The 20,493-nt window shown below is 41.2% G+C and overlaps 1 protein-coding gene across 5 annotated transcripts in view; it reads right to left on the bottom strand.

Moving 5' to 3' along the window:
- adcy8 (adenylate cyclase 8 (brain)) overlaps nucleotides 1-15,662 on the bottom strand; it is a 133,704-nt gene extending 118,042 nt beyond the window's left edge. For 2 of the 5 annotated variants that reach the window (XM_078540596.1, XM_078540597.1), the window contains exons 1-4: nucleotides 14,202-15,660; nucleotides 12,064-12,213; nucleotides 5,515-5,645; nucleotides 4,808-4,919 (exon numbers count right to left, since the gene is read on the bottom strand). In XM_078540596.1, the coding sequence (XP_078396722.1) occupies nucleotides 4,808-4,919; nucleotides 5,515-5,645; nucleotides 12,064-12,213; nucleotides 14,202-15,059 (1,251 nt within the window). In that variant the 5' untranslated portion in view covers nucleotides 15,060-15,660. Of the gene's footprint in view, nucleotides 1-4,807; nucleotides 4,920-5,514; nucleotides 5,646-12,063; nucleotides 12,214-14,201 lie in introns of all 5 variants that reach the window. The other 3 variants (XM_078540594.1, XM_078540595.1, XM_078540598.1) reach the window with 3 other exon arrangements.
- Between the last annotated feature and the right edge of the window lie 4,831 nt (nucleotides 15,663-20,493).

The raw sequence follows: 20,493 nt of genomic DNA, 5'->3' as shown, positions 1-20,493 counted from the left end.
AAGGTTTATTTTGTATGTTCAGAAACTGAGGAATCTTGTGGCTTTATTCTCTTAGTGAGTACCTTGGATCTCAAACGTTGTCTACTTGAAACAAAAAGTTACTGGTCCCTAACCGGATCATACCAAAAGCTTAGCGTTCCGGTCCAGGATCATAACAAGTGAAACTCACCTCCCCTTGGCAGTTAAATTTCTCCACATTATAGATAAACATAGCGTTATGAATTTGGGTAGTTGCAGCATAAAGCATATATACATCCGGCTGAATGGTAGTGCTCAAAGTTGTTGGACAGGGCAACAACCACAGTTTAGGCAGCATGAGCCATTAAAGGTCCATGACCAGTGCCAAGAAGCTATTATAAATGTAAGTTGGATATTAGGATGTCTTGCCAGGATAGTTAAATACAAAACAAGAAATATTAACCTTTTGTTGTGTGAGGCCTTGGTCAGGTCACACCTAGATACTGTGTCCAGTTTTGGTCTCTTCACATGGTAGGTGATATAGAGGCAATGGAACGGGCACAGAGGGTTTTGCTAGGTTGATACCTAGTATAAGTGCTTTCACTGAATTGAAAAATAATGAAAGAATAGACTAGTTGAACTAGAAAGGGTTGTGAGGGAACATGCATAATTTATGAAAACTTAAAAATAGGCTAGAGGTTTGGAAGTATTTCTCTTGACAGGAATAACCTCTGGAATAATTTGCACATGAAGTGAGTGCAGATTCACTGTAAGTATTCAAAAGTGAGCTGGTGAGTTCCCTAGAGTGACGATCGTGTCTATATGTAGAAGGCAAATGAGTCTCTGGGGTTGTGTCGCATATTTATTGTGTTTCCAGAAACTGGTTGATCAGCTTCAGAGGTCAGAAATTAATTTCACAGAGATTTTTCCTGGATCGGTCAAAGATTTTTTTTTTGGCCTTTCCATTGGATTGCATGCTTGTCGTGGTGCATGTTGGGATTGGGGGTGGAGCCGTCTGTGCCTGCTGGCGTCTTGTGTGCTTGGCAGTGTGAGTGGACAATATGGTGAGAAGGCCAAAACTCAGTTTCATAATGTCATGAAACCAGTTTGCAAGCGTCCACTCAGCCCATCAATGGCGGGCCGCGTTTCCCGCCATCGAACATTGGGAACCTCATTGTAATACCTCTGCATATCATTGTAAGTCTAGCCCGCCGGACTCACCCCCTATGCTAGATCGTCCACCCACATCAGCGTGATTGCATGCCGATGTGTTTCACAAATGCACATAAATGACATATACCTGGCGAGCTGCACTTCGCTTGGGGCTTCGAGGTTTGCTTACCTATCTTGCTTCGTGCAGCACTCACATTATCAATACCAGGTCTTGCACACAGCACCACAGCACATCCAGGGGGGCTCATGGGCAGGTCTCTACCTACCAGACCACCCATAAGGTAGGAGTGGCTTTGTATGGTTGCAGGGCTAGAGCTTGCTTGGGGAAGGGGGTGAAGTGGCCTTAGGTAAGGGAAGAGTGCTGCAGGGTGAGGACTGTACTGGGGAAGGGGGTAACCCAGGGTGTGTGTGGGGGCACATGTTGATCTGTGCAAGTGGCTGCAAGATGGTGAGGGCTGAGGAGGCAGTCTCCAGAGGAGTAAGGCCAGATGGAGATGTGAGAGTGTGAGTGGTGATGTCCCTTAAACTGGTTGTGAGAGTGAGATGCCTGTGAATGTGTGATGGGCTTGAGTGTGGTTAGAATAATGAGATAGCTGCCATACATGGCGGCATGAATGAGATCATTCATCCTGTATCTGCATTGGATGGCAAACCTCTTCTGTGCAGCATTGGCACTTATCACCACTGCCATCGCCTACCAAGCTGCGGTGGTAATGTTGCTGCAGCCAGAGCGGGGGTAGAGAACATCACGGCGGGCCTCCATGGCATCCAAAAGGCGCTCGAGGGACAGGTCGCTAAACCTGGGGGCTGCACTTTTCTTGCCTTTTGGGGCCATGTCTTATTTGCAGCAGTCCTGGGCTGGAAGCACTGAGAGGTGTGCACACAGCTGTACTTTAAATGTGGTGCCTGTCGTGATGAAGCAGTTTGGTGATGCCGTGTTGGGCGAATGGGAGCTGGCCTGCCATGGAAACGACGTGTTTCCTGGGAATGCATAATTAGTGCGGCGGGTTTGGGACGATACGGTGTGAGAAGCCGCCATTGCAGTCAGTGGTTAAACATCGTTTTACCCGCCTGCTACTGCACTTAGTGCAAATCTGGGATGATTCCGCCCTGGGGGTAGAGGGTGGGAGGTGGGGATGGTTTTCAGAAATTACACCATGTCTAGATAGGACTTGTTTGACGGACCAGTTGGTTTTTGTCATTTCCTCTGGTATCTCCTTATGTGGCTTGGTGTCAAATTTTGTTTGTGAAGCACCTTGGAACATTTTACTACTTTAAAGGTGCTAAATAAATGCAAGTTGTTGTTGTTGTTTGCAAATACCCAGCAGTCTATTTCTTTAGTAATACATGAATTTCAGCTGATGAATATACACTTTGTCATGTTTAGCTGTAAGTGTTAATTGCTAGTAACTACTTAAAATTAACTTAGCTTTCATCATTTTTCAAAGCAGTTGTTACATTATAGCCACATTCTTTGGCTTTTAAGTCATCCACCTGGCTGTTTTGATTATAAATTCAGATTATTAGAGGACCCTGACTGATTCTGAGAAGAACCTCTTAAACAGGCCCTTCCTTATTATGATGCCATGATCAACAGATAAACTGATATCATTTAACCCTTTAAGCACTGACATCATCAAAGTGCTAATGTTAATTTTGTAGCCCTCTAATGAACGCTTTACAATAACATGATATCACTTTGGAAATAGGGTTTTAAAAGTGGACACAAGTGATGGAACTTTCAACTTTGGCACGATCTAAACAGATGATATCTGATCAGCTGCTCTGCCCAACCGATTTTCATTTCCATTTCCATCAAAGTCAGTGAAGAAAATTGGGCAGGGCTTCCAATGGGTGGCCAACTGGATATCACCCATTTTACAGCCCATGGAAGGTAAAAGTTCTACCCAGTGTCAATGTCTTATCAATTACATGGTTAAGATTGTTAATGTCAATTACATTGTTAAGGGAAACAGGTGATGGGTATTTGAACACATATGAATAGAGGACAGCTGGGACACTGGGTGTATGTGAGGAGTGTTGACACTGAACAAATCCAATAAACTCATTCAGCAAGGAAAGGCTCTGTGTCTTGGTTTTTGACTTCACCAACCGGTGTGGATCCTATTAACGTCCACTAATCCAGATGCAGTCTCACCAAGGAAATGGAATATTTTAAAATAACCTGCTTCAATTTATATATATCCTTTGCTATATAGTCAAACCATGTTGTCTATTTTCTTTGCAACCTGGGAATACTAGACATTGCTGAGCTGTTCCAATATTCCGCAATGCCCCTCTGGCTCTGATCCCTTTACTATGTTCCCACTGAGTATATGTCTCATATCCCATTTTTTGCCAGATCATACCACTTTACATTTACCTACAGTAAATACGTTTGCCATTTTTCTGTGCATAAAGCAATCAACTTTCTGAATTTATGAACGGTGATTCTTAATACTTGCCACTGTTCCTAATTTGGTGTCATTCTCAAACTTAGACAACTTTGAACTGATTCAGGTCTCTAGATCATCTATGGAATTGACAAACTGCAGTGCTGAAACAATATTAAAAATATATTTGAATAATGAAAAACATTAAAAGACGCAGCTGTTCCAGCATGGCAACAACACTGACATCTACCTGGCAATGTGGAAAATTGTCCAGGTATGTCCTGTCCACAAAAAGCAGGACAAAGCAAAGCTGTCCAATTACTGCCCCATCTATCTACTCTCGACCATCAGCAAAGTGATGGAAGATGCCATCGACAGTGCTATCAAGCAACACTTACTCAGCAATAACATTGTTCACTGGCACTTAGTTTGGGTTCCACCAGGGCCACTCAGCTCCTAACCTCATTACAGGCTTGGTCAAACATAGGCAAAAGAGTTGAGCTCAAGAGGTAGGGGTTGGGTACTGGAGGGGGAGGAGGTAAGCATATGTAAGGCTCACACAGCAACTATTTGTACCTGAAAATTGCAATCAGGGTCCTAAATTCAGAGTAGGCTGCTAATTTACATATTTAAGTAGCCTGTTTCAGGTGGGCAATGTAGGCTGCTCACCCACGTATAGACCCATCTGAAAATTGTGTTAGGCAAACCATGGACATAAGTGGGACAACAGTGCTTCCCTAATTTTCCAGCCTTTTGTTTTTAGGTGAGGAACAGGCAACCAGTAGTTGAAAATTGCCCCCATATTCTTTGTTCTCAGACACTGAAATGATGAATAAAAGCTCATCAGTATTTTGAGAATTTTATTGGTAAATGGAACACTTTTATTTCTATCAAATACTAAATCCAAGCAGATTATGGGTATGACTCCCTCATTATATTTAATTAAAACATTAAGTTATGAATTTATAAAGCAACGGAGGCAGGTAAGCACGCTGGGTGAATTTACAAAGCAGCACAATTTGTGGACATCCCACAGCGTTTATCATTTTAATTTATCTGTCAAATGAGAGAAAGTTGTAACAAATTGAAGACAAAAAGCAATAAAAATGAAAAAAATGAAAGTTATTGAAACAATAATCAGAATTTAGACAATTGCATCTGTCAAAGTAAAATAATTGACTTAAACCCTCAAGATCCTTTTTGGACTCAGCATAGTACCAGATTTTACATATCGAATTCAGTTATAAAGTCCATCCACTGCATTTATGTTTAATTGAACTTACATGTGCAAGTCGATCAAATCTTGCAAACAGTTCATTCAGCATCCTCACCAGTTCCTGTGCAGACAGGGTTGTAGAGAGGTTGGTAAAACCTTTCACGTCCGCAAAGAGAATGCTAAATAAAACATGGAAAATATTGTATTAACATTTCCTTGTTTGGTAAATAAGGTAGCTATATTTCAATGCTTAATACAATCAATTCAGATTATTTTATTCACATTTTGTTACCATCAGGTAGCTTTTCAGTTTTACTGGATGTCCATTTCAAAATTTGCATCCATTTCAAAATTTGCTTCTTCCTTATTTCTGGAGCTTTCTATCTCTACTGCTGTGAACATGCAGCTGGGAGAGCAGGTAATTGGGTCTGTACTCTTTATCATGGATTGCATAATTAAAATGTTGAGGACAAAGGCCAAACATCTCTATTCCTCACAGCCAGCCATCAATGGTGACAGGCCTACTTCACTAACTGTTTAAGCAAGTCTAGTAGCTGAAAAGACTATGCAAACCTCAATAATGTGATAGACAGATATTAAGAGTCTAATCATTTTCAATGCATTTTATCTCCTTTGTAACTAATATGCTGGATCATTTTAAAAAGGAAAATAAAGGAAAACTGTTGGTTATGATCCTGTATGGAAGATTTGATCTCTTTGGGTAAAATCTATTTAAATCACATAAAAAGCACTAAAAGCAAACAAATTTCTTACCTCACATTTTCATAGCGATGTATGTAGATTTTATGAAACTGGTGCTGTAAATGTTCATCTTCCACGTTTGACATGTCATTAATCATCTCCAATACAACAAATTGTGGCAAAACTGAAAGAACCAGCCTCTCCTTAATTATGTAAAAAAAATACGCACACATGGATATCATTAGCAATTATAGGCAGTATTTTCACAGAGGATTCTTTAGATTTGGAAGAAATGTAGTTAATACATCCATAACTATTCTTCTCCAGTCTCTCAATTCTGGCTGTAAAGATTAGACCACCTTTTCATTAACTTTCATATAGTGGTTTAAATTCTGCTTTTCTTCTACTCAATACACTCTTGTAAAATTAATCAATATAATAATTGACCCCTTTTGAATCTTCCCATATTTTAAAAAAATTGTTGAATCCTCTCACTTTCTTTCAGCATCCCAGCCTGTGTTTCCAGTGACTGAGGGTCATTTTTCTCTCTTTTTACGGGGAAGCCCTTGACATCCACTCAATATCTTTTTTTGGATGATGGTGTAAAATGCAAGTGGGGGGTCATATGAAATTAGATGCTCATTATGCACTGCCCCATTGAAGTCAATTGAAAATTGATTGGGGAATATAATGGGCAGCAATTTGAGACTGCCCATTGAGCCTCAGTGTTTTCTCCAGACAATATAATCAAGGTAAGAAACTCACAGGTTGCAGGGGAGAGAGGTGGAGTAATTATAACCTTGGGGAAATTGTGTCAAATGGGCAATATTGACTTAATAGTCCTTTAGAGGTCTCTTCTTGATTTTGAGTTCCAGGGAAATGAAAATTGAGAGAGATGTATAGCACATTTATTTGCTTAAAAACCTTGTCTCTAACTTTTCCCAATTCTGGCGAAAGGTCATCAACCTGAAACTTCAGGCTGGAATTTCTTGACCCCATGGATATAGGGTTTGAGGTGGGGGTGGTGGGTGTGAGTCAAAGAAAATGAGAGGGAACCATGTTGGGGTGGCTCCCCAAAACATTCCTGACACTGGACTGGGAACAGAGAGACAGACTGAGAACAGGGTTGGCTGTCCCCTGCACAAAGGCAGGAAACAAATTAGTCCAACTGAGATGAGAGTGACTGCCCTTGGCATCAAGGCAGCATTTGACCGAGAGTGGTATCAAAGAGCCGCCTTAATAAAACTGGAGTCAGTGGGAATCAGGGAAAATTCTCCACTGGTTGGAGTCATACCTAGCATAAAGGAAGATGGTTGTGGCTGTTGGAGGTCAATCATCTCAGTTCCAGGTCATTACTGCAGGAGTTCCTCAGTGTAGTGTCCCAGGCCCAACCATCTTCAGCTGCTTCATCAATGACCTTCCTTCCATCATAAGGTCAGAAGTGGGGATGTTTGCTGATGATTGCGCAATTTTCAGCACCATTCGCAACTCCTCAGAAACTGAAGCAGTCCATGTCCAAATGCAGCAAGACCTGGATAATATCCAGGCTTGGACTGAGAAGTGGCAAGTAACATTTGCGCCACACAAGTGCCAGGCAATGACCATCTCGAACAAGAGAGAATCCAACCACCGCCTCTTGACATTCAGTGGCATTACCATTGCTGAATCCCCCACTATCAACATCCTGGGGGTTAATATTGACCAGAAACTGAACTGGACTAACCATATAAACACTGTGGCTACAAGAGCAGGTCAGAGGCTAGGATTCCTGTGACGAGTAACTCACCTCCTGACTCCCCAAAGCCTGCCCACCATCGACAAGGCACAAGTCTGGAGTGTGATGGAATACTCTCCACTTGCCTGGATGAATGCAGCTCCAAAAACACTCAAGAAGTTTGACACTTTCCAGGACAAAGCAGGCCGCTTAATTGGCACCACATCCACAATATTTACTCTCTCCACCACTGACATAAAGTGGCAGCAGTGTGACCGTCTACAAGATGCACTGCAGGAACTCACCAAGGCTCCTTAGACAGCACCTTCCAAACCCACGACCGCTACCATCTAGAAGGACAAGGGAAGCAGACGCATAGAAACATTGCAAGTTCCCCTTCAAGACACTCACCATCCTGACTTGGAAGTATATCGCCGCTCCTTCATTGTCGCTGGGTCAAAATCCTGGAACTTCCTTCCTAACAGCACTGTGGGTGTAGCTATACCACATGGACTGCAGAGGTTCAAAAAGGCAGCTCACCACCACTTTCTCAAGGGCAATTAGGGATAGGCACTAAATGCTGGCCCAGCCAGTGATGCCCATATCCCGTGAATGAATTTGAAAAAAATTAAGGCCCCACCTTTTGCACAGGTGCCTGTACTTTACCAATGTCAGAGTGGCCCCCATCATTTGTGGAGGCTGCTATTGAATCACACCCCTATAATGGGGCCAAGGGGATAAATTGCTGTAGCTCTGTCCATCACTAGCCCTGCAGAGAGGTTTCCTCTCTACCCTGATGTGTCTATCGGCTTTGGGTCTCTCTATTTGATGACTTCAGTGCAGGCAACCAAGGGTGCCTCCATCTTGAGATGCCATGGTGCTTGGCTGCTTGACTTGCCTGTTGGGCTGTTAGCCTGACATTGCTGTGAGTCCTCTGACTGGGCCTGTAGCCTCAGGAGCCAACTGTTGGCCTCAATGAAAAGGTGAATACGGAAGCGAGCAATTTGGAAGCCACTTCCTGGCAGTGCATTGATGGCAGCACTGATATGATGGGTGGGCTGGGGGTCCCCATATGGGCCAGAAGTCAAGGTCCCAATCCTTGGTGGAAAATTCAGCCCATTTACTCTGTTTCTCCCTACATGAATGCTTCCAAATCTGCTGAGTATCTCTAGCATTTTCTGTTTTTATTTCAGATTTCCTGCATTCGCAGTATTGTGCTTTTGGCTGAATCAATATTGTCTGTTATACATTATTGCTCAGAGCTAAAGTTAGTGAGGGTTCACTGTGTGTAAAACAAAGCAATGAATGTCCAGTTCTTTTTTTTATTCATTCTTTCATGGGACGTGGGCATAGCAGGTAAGGCCAGCATTTGTTCCGCATTCCTAATTGCCCTTCAACTCAGTGGCTTGTTTGGCTATTTCAGAGGGCAGTTAAGAGTCATGCACATTGCTGTGCATCTGGAGTCACATGTAGGCCAGACTAGGTGAGGAGGGCAGATTTCCTTCCCTAAAAGACATTAGTGAACCAGCAATTGAACATGGTTTCATGGCCACCATTACTAAGATGAGCTTTTACTTCCAGATTTATTAATTTTTTCATAGAGCTCTTAACCTTGTGGCAAAGGTGAGCCTTATATTATTCAGCTTTGACAATTATTATGAGTTCTGCATATTTTGGGCAAGTATTCTCTGTTTTGCCAATTTCAGCTGCTTGAAACACCATTCTGTTATGTTCTCATCAAGAATTGTTTGTAACTGATGCATTTTAGGCCTCATAGTTCCTATGTGGGATCAGCACTGTCATTGACCTTTGTAAGTTTTATTACTAAAGGAGAATACTGTATATGAGCTAAGTTGAATTGCTCACTGATGTCACTTACTTAACATTCTCAGGAGAAAGTAAAAACGGACCTAATGCAAATCTTGGCTGTCTAAATAATTGAGGACAGAAGATTTTGCATGAACAAATAAGAAATAGATGAGGAATATTTACAATAACTAAAATGAAAAGGTTATTAAAAAAGAAAACAAAAGGAATGGAGTTGCCACTGAAATGTAGTTTCCCATTAATAATGTTCTTAATAGATCAACATGCATATGAATTTGCATTTCAAAGTAAGGACAGTATTGACTGCCTTCAGCTAAATAATTCTTGTTCTATTATAGATTAAATGAGAAGCAAAGCTGAGGTGCACCTCTACTAAAAATGTAGAATTCTTATCCTTACATATCTCTGCAATTTTAATTGAAGACAAAATAAATTGAGCAGAATGCCTCATTAACCTTGGTAATGTGATGCATGTACATCAGGTATGATTGGAGAGAAGGGTACATGAGTTATCAGTGATTTTACTTCCTTGGCTACAGCATGTTAACAGATACCCTTTCATCTGACCTTCACAAATTACATATAGCTTTAAAGAAGTTTCTACCTGCATGTTATCAGTGAATGAATATTAGCATACCAATTTTCCTCATTAGTTTGCAATTGAAAATATCAACATTTGAATAATACTCTTGAATGTTCACCCTCCCAACACTTCATGGAATAGGCAATTTAAAAAAAATCAGTTTGAATAAAAATTGTGTCAGACAATATTTGGAGTGGGGGGACACAATGCATTCGAAGATTATGGTATCACATTGTCTTGAATGATTGTGCAAAACAGACAATAGCAAATTCCAGCCATTTCGCACATTGCTGGATTTGTGTTTCCAGTGATTTCAATGCAAATGATAATTGGATAAAGTGCTATCACCAATTTACACTACAGCCCAATATGAATTTATACCCCCAATGATCTAATGTATATCACTGTATTTGGAACATGGCTTTGAATCAAGATGAAACAGATGTGATCAAAACCTCCGCTTTCTAATATCGAAATAAAATATAATTTAAAATATAATAAAAGAAACTTAAGATCTCATTGCCAAAAAACAAAACAATCCTTCCCTTGAATTTTTGTGCCATGAGTCACTTTCTAGGGTAGAATTTTAGGAGATGTTGTGATTACAACTCCACACTCGGCAAATTCCTGTGGGAAGTGAAACATATTTCATATTTGAGCCCTGCACACACACCTTTCATAAGTTGTGATCAGCAGAAGCCTGTGAGCACTTTGTGCATTCACCCTTTCAGCCAGGGAACAGTTCATGTTATAGGATAGGGGTAAAATAAAAGTGAACAAAAATGTAAAAAAGCTTAAGAAATAGCAGGTTAGTTATTATTACTTGAACAGGGATATACTGTTAAAGGAGCTTTGCAAAACATTGCATGGTAATTGCACCACATTATAGGAGTGATCACAAATCCACCATGTGTATTTTCTCCTACGTATGCGAAGGAAGTATAATGTAATATGTGGGCACATACAATTAGGGAAACAGCTTTAAGGTTACACTGAAATGGTCATGAACTTTTGCTTCCATCACCACACAGATTGCAAACACACATAAGCACTGAATCATATCAAGACACCACAAGCAGATTGTGAAAGTTTGTATTCCTTCAATACATCAATCATTTGGTTCTGAAAAGCACAAAATGATGCTTTGAAAGACAGCTTCAACCAAAGAAAGGACAAATTGTTTACTATTTGTGACACTAGACTTTTCAACATAATCAGTATTTGGTTATGCTCCAGTATCATTTTAAAAACAGATATCCTTTTTGTAACACTGTGAAAGGTCCTGTTAAAATGTTTCCAGGAAGTTCTATGTATCACTGGAATACTATATTTACTAAATAAGTGCTGTTATATTTAATGGATCTATTCCAAATGCTTGAAGTGCTGAGCTATTAATGCAAACAACAATATACCGCTGGAGAAGTAGTCATGTATATTCTATTAGTATTGGTAAACAGTAGCTGCTTTCCCTACTAGTGGCATAAGGGCATAGTTAAACAGCATCTGGACATTCAGGAACATGATCTGTTCAACTCCAAATTCAGAAAATTTACCTTTGAAGTGATAATATTTCCAAATAGTCAAATGAAAGGTGATATTTTAAACCTCACTTCAGTGATTCATCTTCTTAAGCTGATGCATACATGGTAAGTCAGGAAATAATAATTACATATATGATGCATGTGTAAAATGCATAGTATTCCCATTTGAGTGGCGAAAAGTCATGAAGTCATTCAAATAACTAGGGTCATTACAACACAGAAAGAGGCCATTTGGCCCATCGATTCCATGCTGGATAATAGCTAATATGAATCTAGTCAAGTATGCTACTAATTTCAGAACTAATCTTCATCTTTATAGGTGCCATGTTCAGTAAGCCCTCATCTTAAACTATTTAGTGTCGTTTAGTTTCATGTCGTTGGGAATGGTTAAAATCTGATACACGGACCTTAACTCACCATTTGACTTACTGCTGACAAGAGCTCCACCAAACAAAACTTTGACTTGGTCACAAAAGAACATTCTAATGGTGTTCATACCCCAAGAGGGAGCTTTAACTTGTAACAACTGTGAAATTACTACAGGTTAACCGGAGTGCACAAATACTGAATAGAAAATCGAGGCAGTTTTTATCATTACACAGGCTTACTGTCTGCTGAGCCTTTACTGATTCTTTATGTGTGATCTCTTTTCAAACACAATTGGAATTATTCATCACCGCTGCTTAATGTGAGAAATGGACTCGGAATTCCTTCTGCTTGAAGTACAAACCCCAGCATGATTTAAAATGAAAGCATTGGTTATTGATATCATACAGTTGAAAATATAAATTAAAAAGTAACCCGCAGTAATGCAGCAAATTACATGCACTTTTTTATTTGTTTCTACCGCAAACTTTTAGAATATATTTATTAGACATTATATTAATGTTAGATTTTGTGGTTATGCGTACAATAAGTCAAGCCAATTGCGCCTATTTCTCTGATTCCGCTCTTACCTGTCTTTGATTCTCTGTTTCCAACCGAAGTCTGGCTTCTATACATCGCCTGGTTTCCAGGAAAGCCTGGCGCTGAGCTCGGTCCGCCAGGTAACTGATAAATATCCCGGCCGTGTTCATACACATGAACAACACTGACTGGGCTATCACCTGAAACGGCAAAAAAACCAATGCACTTCATTCTTCCACAGAAATAGTTCTTTCCTTCGGCGCCATCTCGCCTCCTCAAAAGAATAGCAAGGCACAAAGCTGGTCAATACTATCACTCTGTTTCATTTGTAGTGAAGTGAATATTGATTCTCATTACTGTTACTAGCACAGAAATATATGAAAACATGCCGAAGATAAATAGTAAGTCAGTCAGCATCTGTAAAGAGAAAGAACAGGTTAATACCTTGAGAATAAAAGCCTTCCTCAAAATTACCGCTGGTACTGATGGGTACATGTCTTCTGAAAATCTTAACAGATAATGCCTCCACTAATTTATTGCATATTACTGATTCACTTTAAAGTGTTGCAATTATCCAAACGTTGCTGTTAATTGAAAAAAGATGTAGAATGGTATATCTTAATTTCTCATTAAACGCGAGGGCACAGTGTGGCGAAATGTTAAGCATTTGATCGAGTTAAACGGCTTCAAGTTACAATAAAAGCGGTGAAATCAGATTTATCGTGCTGTTGATAGCCACCGTATTCTGATCTGACCTGCCGAGGCGGTTTCTATCCGGCTCCTCTTATGAAGAGCCGAATACTCATCTCGGAGAATGTTACTGCCAATACTATAATATAAACAGAGAGAGAGAGCAGCTTGGATTCGGAACAATTTACTCTGACTCTACAGGAACAGGACACAATTGTTATTGGGTTAAGGATTAAACCTAATCTCCAGCAGTTAGTCCACATCCAGAAAAGATTGAACCTTCGATGGGTTGTAGGAGATACATTTTTATAGATATTTTAAATACATTACAAAATAAGTCTCACTGATACGTCTACTTAATAATTATTTATTTAAACCGGATTCAACATTATTCCTATGGTTGATAAACACCTATTTTAGACCGTTTAAAGTGCTGGAACATTTGAAATGTAATATTGCCATCGCTAGAGGGAGTGTGGTCTGACCTCTCCGATCAATAGACTCAGTCCCAAGGCTGAGCTCCAACTCCAAATTGGTGAAAGGACAAACATAGGGAAAGGGGAGCTACAGTGATTGCTTCTGGCTTTCGAGAGATCCTTATTTATCCTCATAAAAATAACCACGCCGCAAAGCTGTGCTTTCTTTTTGGTAGTAACAATGTTATTTTTCAACAATGTGCAAATGTCATGAAGATCCTATTTACTGACCGAGCAACTTTGGACTGGGTAATGTGAGCCCACCATCCCGCTATGCACTTGTCCAGTGTGAGGCGGGCGGTGCTAACACAGTGACACACCCCTCTCTGCATATAACAAAAAACTTGGTGTGCGTTGGTTATCGACAGATTATCTGATGCCAGACCATTGCCAAAGACATGTTCCCCATTGTTGATGGTCAGCAAGATTTGCGTGTACATCTTCAGCCCATCAGAGCTGGTGTAGCACGAAACACTAGGCAACATTCTAACAACAAACCCAACCTACTGTACATTAACATTAACATTCATCAGACATAAATAGTTAGATATCAGCGCTGGCTTAGACAGAGGGGAGGACGGAGTGTAGAAAGATGAGACAATGCGGGATCTGAACAGTTTCATTTCATTTCCCAATTGCACAGATACAGCTGGGTAAATATCCCAATTACAAAGACAGAAAAAACATGCCTGGCAAATGGTATAGATTGACGAGCTAGGCCAAAGCTAAATAAATAATTTTCTGGCTACATGTATATTGCAAATCGCTGTGTTTCGTTCCTCTGGGCCGTATTGCACGAGTATACGCCGCTTGTATAAAGTGTAAGGGAACTAATAAAAACAGTAAGTGCTGGAAATACTCAGCAGGTCTGGCAGCATCTGTGGAGAGAGGAACAGAGAGGTCATGACCTGAAACGTTAACTTGGTTTCTTTCTCCACACCTGCTGAGTGTTTGCAGCACTTTCTGATGTGAGTTCAGATTTCCAGCTTGCAGTATGTTGTTTTTGGATGTATGACAGCTACCTGGTTTGTGGTTGGGACTGAAGCTCGGGGGATGAGTAATTGGAGCACAAGGTGAAGCACGGAGGTCAATAGGCCAGCCAAGATCGCCCAGGTTAAGGGCAGAGGAAGCATGCTGTATGTGGCAAAGAGGGTGAACAGCACATAACCGATGCCGCCTCCCAACAGTCCGTAGCCGAGGCCGGTGGCCAGAATCTGGGTGATCATAACCACCCAGGTCACCAAGCCGCTGTACTGCAGGTAACTGTGCGAAGTTGTGTCCTTCTTCACCACCACCAAGGCACAGATAACCACCTCGATGCCAGTGAAAAATCCCAACAGGATGCCTTTGACTGGGTCCATGGGGGTCGAGGCCAGGGTTAGGTGAAGAATCAGGACAGTCAGTTTGGTCAACACATCCAAGATGTTCATCACCACCACTGACTTGCGCCTCTGACCCAGGAAGTAGCGCTGGTAGAGTCTCTCCAGATCTCTGGATTTGAAGGAGTTCTTCAGAGTTGGAAAGATGACCCCCCGGTAGGTGTAGCCCCAGTTGAGAAAGAAGTCGGAATTACTGGGGGCGCAGTCCAGTTGCAGGAAGCCCAGATCATTGCTTGTGCGCTCAGGGAAAACCTTGGTGCTGCCGTTGTTGTGTCCGCTTATGGACATCCTCCCCGCAGACTGCTTCCTTCGGCTGGGACTCCATGAGTCTTCGGAAGATGAGATGGTTTTGGCTTTGCTTTGCTCGTTTATGAACCTCTGTTCGGTGATGTGGCGAACAGCATTTTGCCAAAGCAGTCTTTTGGGTCTGGTCCCTGGGGTCCTGTTGATGGTGTAGAGTTCGTCGCTTGGGCTGGAGCATCTAACATCAGATAATTCCATGATTTTTATTTCCTTATTAGCAATACACACTACAAAATGACCTCGAGCGTCCTTTCATTGCCCATATTTCGCCAAGTAGACTTTGTAACAGATTAGCGAGTGCTCAAACCTCACACGCTCGGTCCCAATGATCATACTCACGAGAGCTGCTTCCCCCCCATTGAATTATCGCATGTTTTAATCGGGGAAGCCCAAGTATCTCTAACCTGCCGATCTTTCATCCCGTCTTCAATACAAAGGTCGAGTCTGGTGGTGGTGGGGGGGGCACGGTACGAGCTTCACTTCCCCGGTTGTCGCCTCCTCTCGGCTGCGGATCACAAGCAATAAATGGATTCGGGTCAGAAAGAGCGTCGAACATCCCACCAAGTGAAAAGGCTGGTGAAAGTGTTCAGGGCCAAGTGTTTTTCTGCTGGAGACTGGAAGGCGGGTGGGTGCAGAGCCATGGAAGCAGATTAAAGCCCCACTGAGAGTCGGTGCCGAGAAGAGCGAGTAAGCCCAGGCAGCGCACAGCTCCCGGCTTCTCTCGGAGTCTTGCTGCTGGCATTAATGCTGCTGCTGGCGTCTCAGTGCTGGCTAAGGAATGGATTAAAACACGAACAGGCTCTGAAACGCCGAGGGTGGGGGTGTTGACGTCAAGTGCTCTCAGCAAATATGCATAGGGAGGGTTTAGAGAGAGAGAGACAGAAAAGGATACAAGTAGAGGGAGTCAGAGGGATGTAAAGACAAAGATGTTATCAGAAACGAATGGGCAGATCGGCAGACATAAACGGGACGGAAACAGATTGAGACAAATACAGATAGTGACTGGAGGGAAGGATAGAGAAACAGACAACGGGGAGAAGAGAGGAACAGCGAAAAGGGCAGAGGGAACAAAGAGACCAAACCACTGCAAGTTAAAGATGGGGATAGAGAAAGGCAAACCAGCGAAAGTCATCGGCAAACAGTTCACAGCTCTGACTGTAAACCTCGAGCTCTGATTGAAAAGGATAAAGATCAGAGTGGAAGACAATACCAGGAGAGAGAGAGAGCGAGGGGCTGAAGAAAAAATAGGATGAGTGTTGTGGACACAGTCTGATTGAGGCAGTGGGGATACCATAGATAAGGACAGATTACCAGAGAAAAGGGACTCTAAATCACACGAGGGGGGTAAATGGAGAGGTGATGGTGATGGAGAAAAAGTTAAAGGGAAGAAGAAACAGGGACAGAAGTGAGACATGTAAGAATGAAAAGGAGGAGGACAGATTGAAAATGCGAGATAAAAGCGCAAGTATCAACCAGAAATATGACACGGAAAGACATTGAGAGAAAGGACATATGAAGAAAGCTACAGAGAGAAGAGGCTTGCATTTTAATTAGTTTAACTAGGTTTTGTGTATATACCGTGCATATATTTATTGATAAGCACAATGCCCACATATTTATGGGTAAAATATATCCTTAGTGCATATACTAAATAGTTCTATGTATAAACTGTGTGCTCACGTGTAATCCTATATATTCTAACTGTTTTACATATGCATGCATACATTATACATGTAAACACGGTATTTGTATATTTCCTTCATACACAAACATTTATGCAGCCTCCATAACATATTTGTACAGAGAGAAGACAGTATTGTGCATGGTTTATGTATCGTAAATATATACATTCACATTCACATTCGTCTATAGCTGTTTGTAATTACAATATATATGTACATTTGTACATCTGCTCTCTGTATATATTGGTATGAAGTCAGCATATGTATTTATGCATTATGGATCTGCACTTTATTCACGCGCTTGCTTTTACACTGTGTAAGTCATTAATGTACTCCAATCCTCAGGTTTCATTAAGCAGCGCGACAATGCCTTTATTAATCGCACTTGTTCGGGCTCACTTCTTCCTCTATTTCTAATAAAATACTGGCGGCCTCATACAGTGGGGGCCATTTAACCAGGTTACTGGATCATTCTAATCATGGGAAACAGCGTTCAAGGCGCCGCTACCTTTTGCTATCATCTCCATAAAGTGTGACAACTACACGGGTTCATGTTTTAAATCCTCTATATAGATCATGCATTAAAAGCGACAATGAACAGGTCTATCGAAGAATGGGTGGCGATAGCCATAAATATTTTCTAAAGTCCGATAACTGATCCCGTAAAGTGGCTCAGCAACTGGATCTCTAAGCCTCCTGTACATATTAGCTGTCCCTTTACCAACTCAGCAGCAAAGGTCCAATAAAATCTTCGCAAATTCAATTAAGGATTTCATCAGAAGAAGTCCAGCCCAAAGAATGATGATGAAAAGATTTAATTGATGGCTGACTTCGGACCCTCTATCGCTTGGCTCTCTAACTTCCAAAAATGACCCAGATTAACTCTTTGGTGGGTTGCATTTTCATTACTACGTAGATAGAAACTTAATATCGCTCAAAATCGATTATTCTCTAAAAAAAAATTAGCTGACTTACAACTCTGCAACAATTCTTCTTCCAATCTCTGCAGCAAACCTGGTTCTATAAGACGGGAGACTAATGGCTCCATGTGCAGTGAAACATTGGGACGTCACATCAAATCTTGGTACTGTTCAATTCACGTACACATTCCTGCAGTTCAGTTCTATTGATTGAACCATTTGTTAGTGACCTCCTGTTCTGAGTGTAACTGTGACATACATTGTGTTGTAATTCTGCGGGAAAAGAAAACCTTGCATTTATTTAGCACCTTTCACACCTCCCACCACCCCAAAGCATTTTACAGCCGACAAAGTATTTTTGAGGCTGTCGCTGGTGTGGGAATCACACCAAGGCCCGACAAACAGCAATGTGACATTGATCGGAGGGGATTGAGCTGGACATGGAATCTTTTAAACCTGAGAGGGCAGGCGGGGCCTCGGTTTTATATCTAATCTAAAAGGGCAGCAGTTGTTCAGTACTGCACAGGAAGGCCTGCCTAGATTTTGTTTCCATCTGTTGTTGTCATGCAAGAACTTGGATTTATACAATCGCACAAGCTCCAACATTCCTTATTGTGATTATACCACATCAAGCCAAAAGACTTGAAAATGCCAGGTGTAAAATTCGATTTTTTACTGAGCTACTGCTATACTTTGCAACTAAATGGTTTTGCAATAAATATTTAGGTAAGAGATGTTAGTGCTGGGAGTGGAACACCTCCATTTATCATCTCAAGCTTTCATAGTGAGACTGAATGTAGAGCAGGTCACTATATTCTTTTACTATAATGTACTTTATCGCTAGCTTCATTTGCGTCATCCCTCCCCTGGTCCCAGTTTATTCTGATTTTGCTCTCTTATGATTTCTCTGGGCGAAATTGTCAAATTAATGTCAGTCTGCACCAAATTAGAAGGACTCCAGTACTCTGGAGCATGTCCATTAGGAACTAAATCTTGTCAGCCATTAAGCACTAAATGATATGCTAGAACACTTACTATCAGACAACCTGCATAAATCAAGCAACTATATTATCCTCATCACTCTTTTCTCACCAATTCCACCGATGCTTTCTGTCTTTATCACCCAGTTCAATCTTCGGTGGCACTACACTTCTACTAGTTCTGTATTGGATTCAGTCCACCTGCAGTAATGCCAAACTGTTGTTGAGATATTGCAAACTTCCTCAAATTTGAAAATCTGGTAACACATTTCTCTTACATAGAGAAAAATATACATTTATTGTCAAGGAGATATATGTGCATTTTAACTACTTGATTTTGATTTAAAAAACCTAATTAATTTAGTTACAAGAATACAGAGAGCATTTTTATTAATTGAATTTAAATTTCACCAGCTGCTGTGGTGGGATTTGAACCCCTGTCCCCAGAGTATTTGCCTGGGCATCTGGATTACTAGTCCAGTGACATTATCATTATGCCACCATCTCACCAAATTAGCAAGTCATGCCAAAGTTTATTGAACATAATCAAAATAAACAATACACTTATCAATTAACTAATTAAAGAAAACAAAAGTATACTTATAAATTAAACACTACAGACTCAATCCCTATGCTAACAGGAAAGTGCCCCTGTCCCTGGAGACCTGTCAATATCAATTATCTTGACCCTTCGCCTCCCACAGTTATTCATCTCCACGTCCGAAGGAAACTGCACTATCCAGGGTCCATGCTGACAGGAATTCTGCCTCTGTCCCTGGGCCCAATGCTACACTCACAATCCCCACGCTGACAGGAAAACTCCTCTGTTCCCAAAGATCAAATCGGTTTCCCTTTACTTGGTGTACACAAACAAAATGGCTCCTGAAACCCTCTCTTATACCTGATCCTGGTATTACTCAGCCCACATTTGTTGTTAATGGCCAATTGGTCAATAATGTTGTCAGGGTTAATTTCATTGATTCTAGCTATTTGCGCATGTTGCCTTAAACATAAAACAATGGATTATTTCAAGATGCATCCTTTATCGCAATACCACACAAATGTCCCATTCATGACCAGCACTGAGCCAGTCAAGGCCGTTGTGTACTTGATAGGGGTGCATAATGGGTATTTCTGATTCCCTCTCTCACATCTCCTTTAACAGCACTTTTAATCCTAACATAGGAGGCATGAGTAGAAAATATAGAAATGAATATAATTTGACTCTTATTAAGTATCTGATTATTAATTACTTATCCTTCAATTACAGGCTAGTTGAGGTACTTCTATTAAAATTATCTGTTGCTGGTTGGTCACTATTTCACAGTGCTATATTAAATTAGCTTGTTGTCTAAGGTTAACAACATGCCTTATTTTCTAATCACAGTACAAAATGGCGACTTGATCTAGTTAGTTCATTGCAGAATATGTGTTTGTAAAAAGCCTTTAATAAAAAAATGGTCAAGTTAAGCAAGCACACTAAATCTCACTAAAATAAAATCTAAAATCTAGGCCAGTTTACAGGAAGATTCTCCTACCTGAACCTGGTGAGGATCAGTGTTTCAGATATCTCCACTTCACTAAGGGGGGGGGGTCTTCATTCAAATCTGCCAGTTGCTGTAAGCCACAATGCCAGCTTTAGAGCAGACTGGGTAGCTGGCAGTGTGTAGCTGTGACTCTGGGTGAGTTGAGAGATGTGAGTGTGAGGCTTGCAGCAGTACTAATGGTGTGAGGGTGAGGTAAAGCAATGAATGTGATATGAGTTGTGACTTGTAGAGATTGTTGGTAGGTAAATGTTAGAAATGTGGTGCATTGAACAGTGTGAGAGGCTGGTGGCGCAGTTACTGTGATATGGAATTTGAAGATAAATTCACTGTCCTTTACCATTCCTGGGAGATGATTGAACATCTTTGGGCACTGCATCCAGGTTCTCTGTACTTGACTCCTGGCATGGACCAGTATGGCTATCTGCCCTCAATGACGGCACACACTTTTTGTGGAGGACCTCCAGGCCCCTTATAGATGGAGGACCATTCTCATGCTGTCCATC

This window comes from Cetorhinus maximus, chromosome 4 (assembly GCF_964194155.1).
Source record: "Cetorhinus maximus chromosome 4, sCetMax3.hap1.1, whole genome shotgun sequence".
NCBI lineage: Eukaryota > Metazoa > Chordata > Chondrichthyes > Lamniformes > Cetorhinidae > Cetorhinus > Cetorhinus maximus.
The sequence above is the reverse complement of the archived record's forward strand: the minus strand, read 5'-3'. Positions and strand labels throughout refer to the sequence as shown.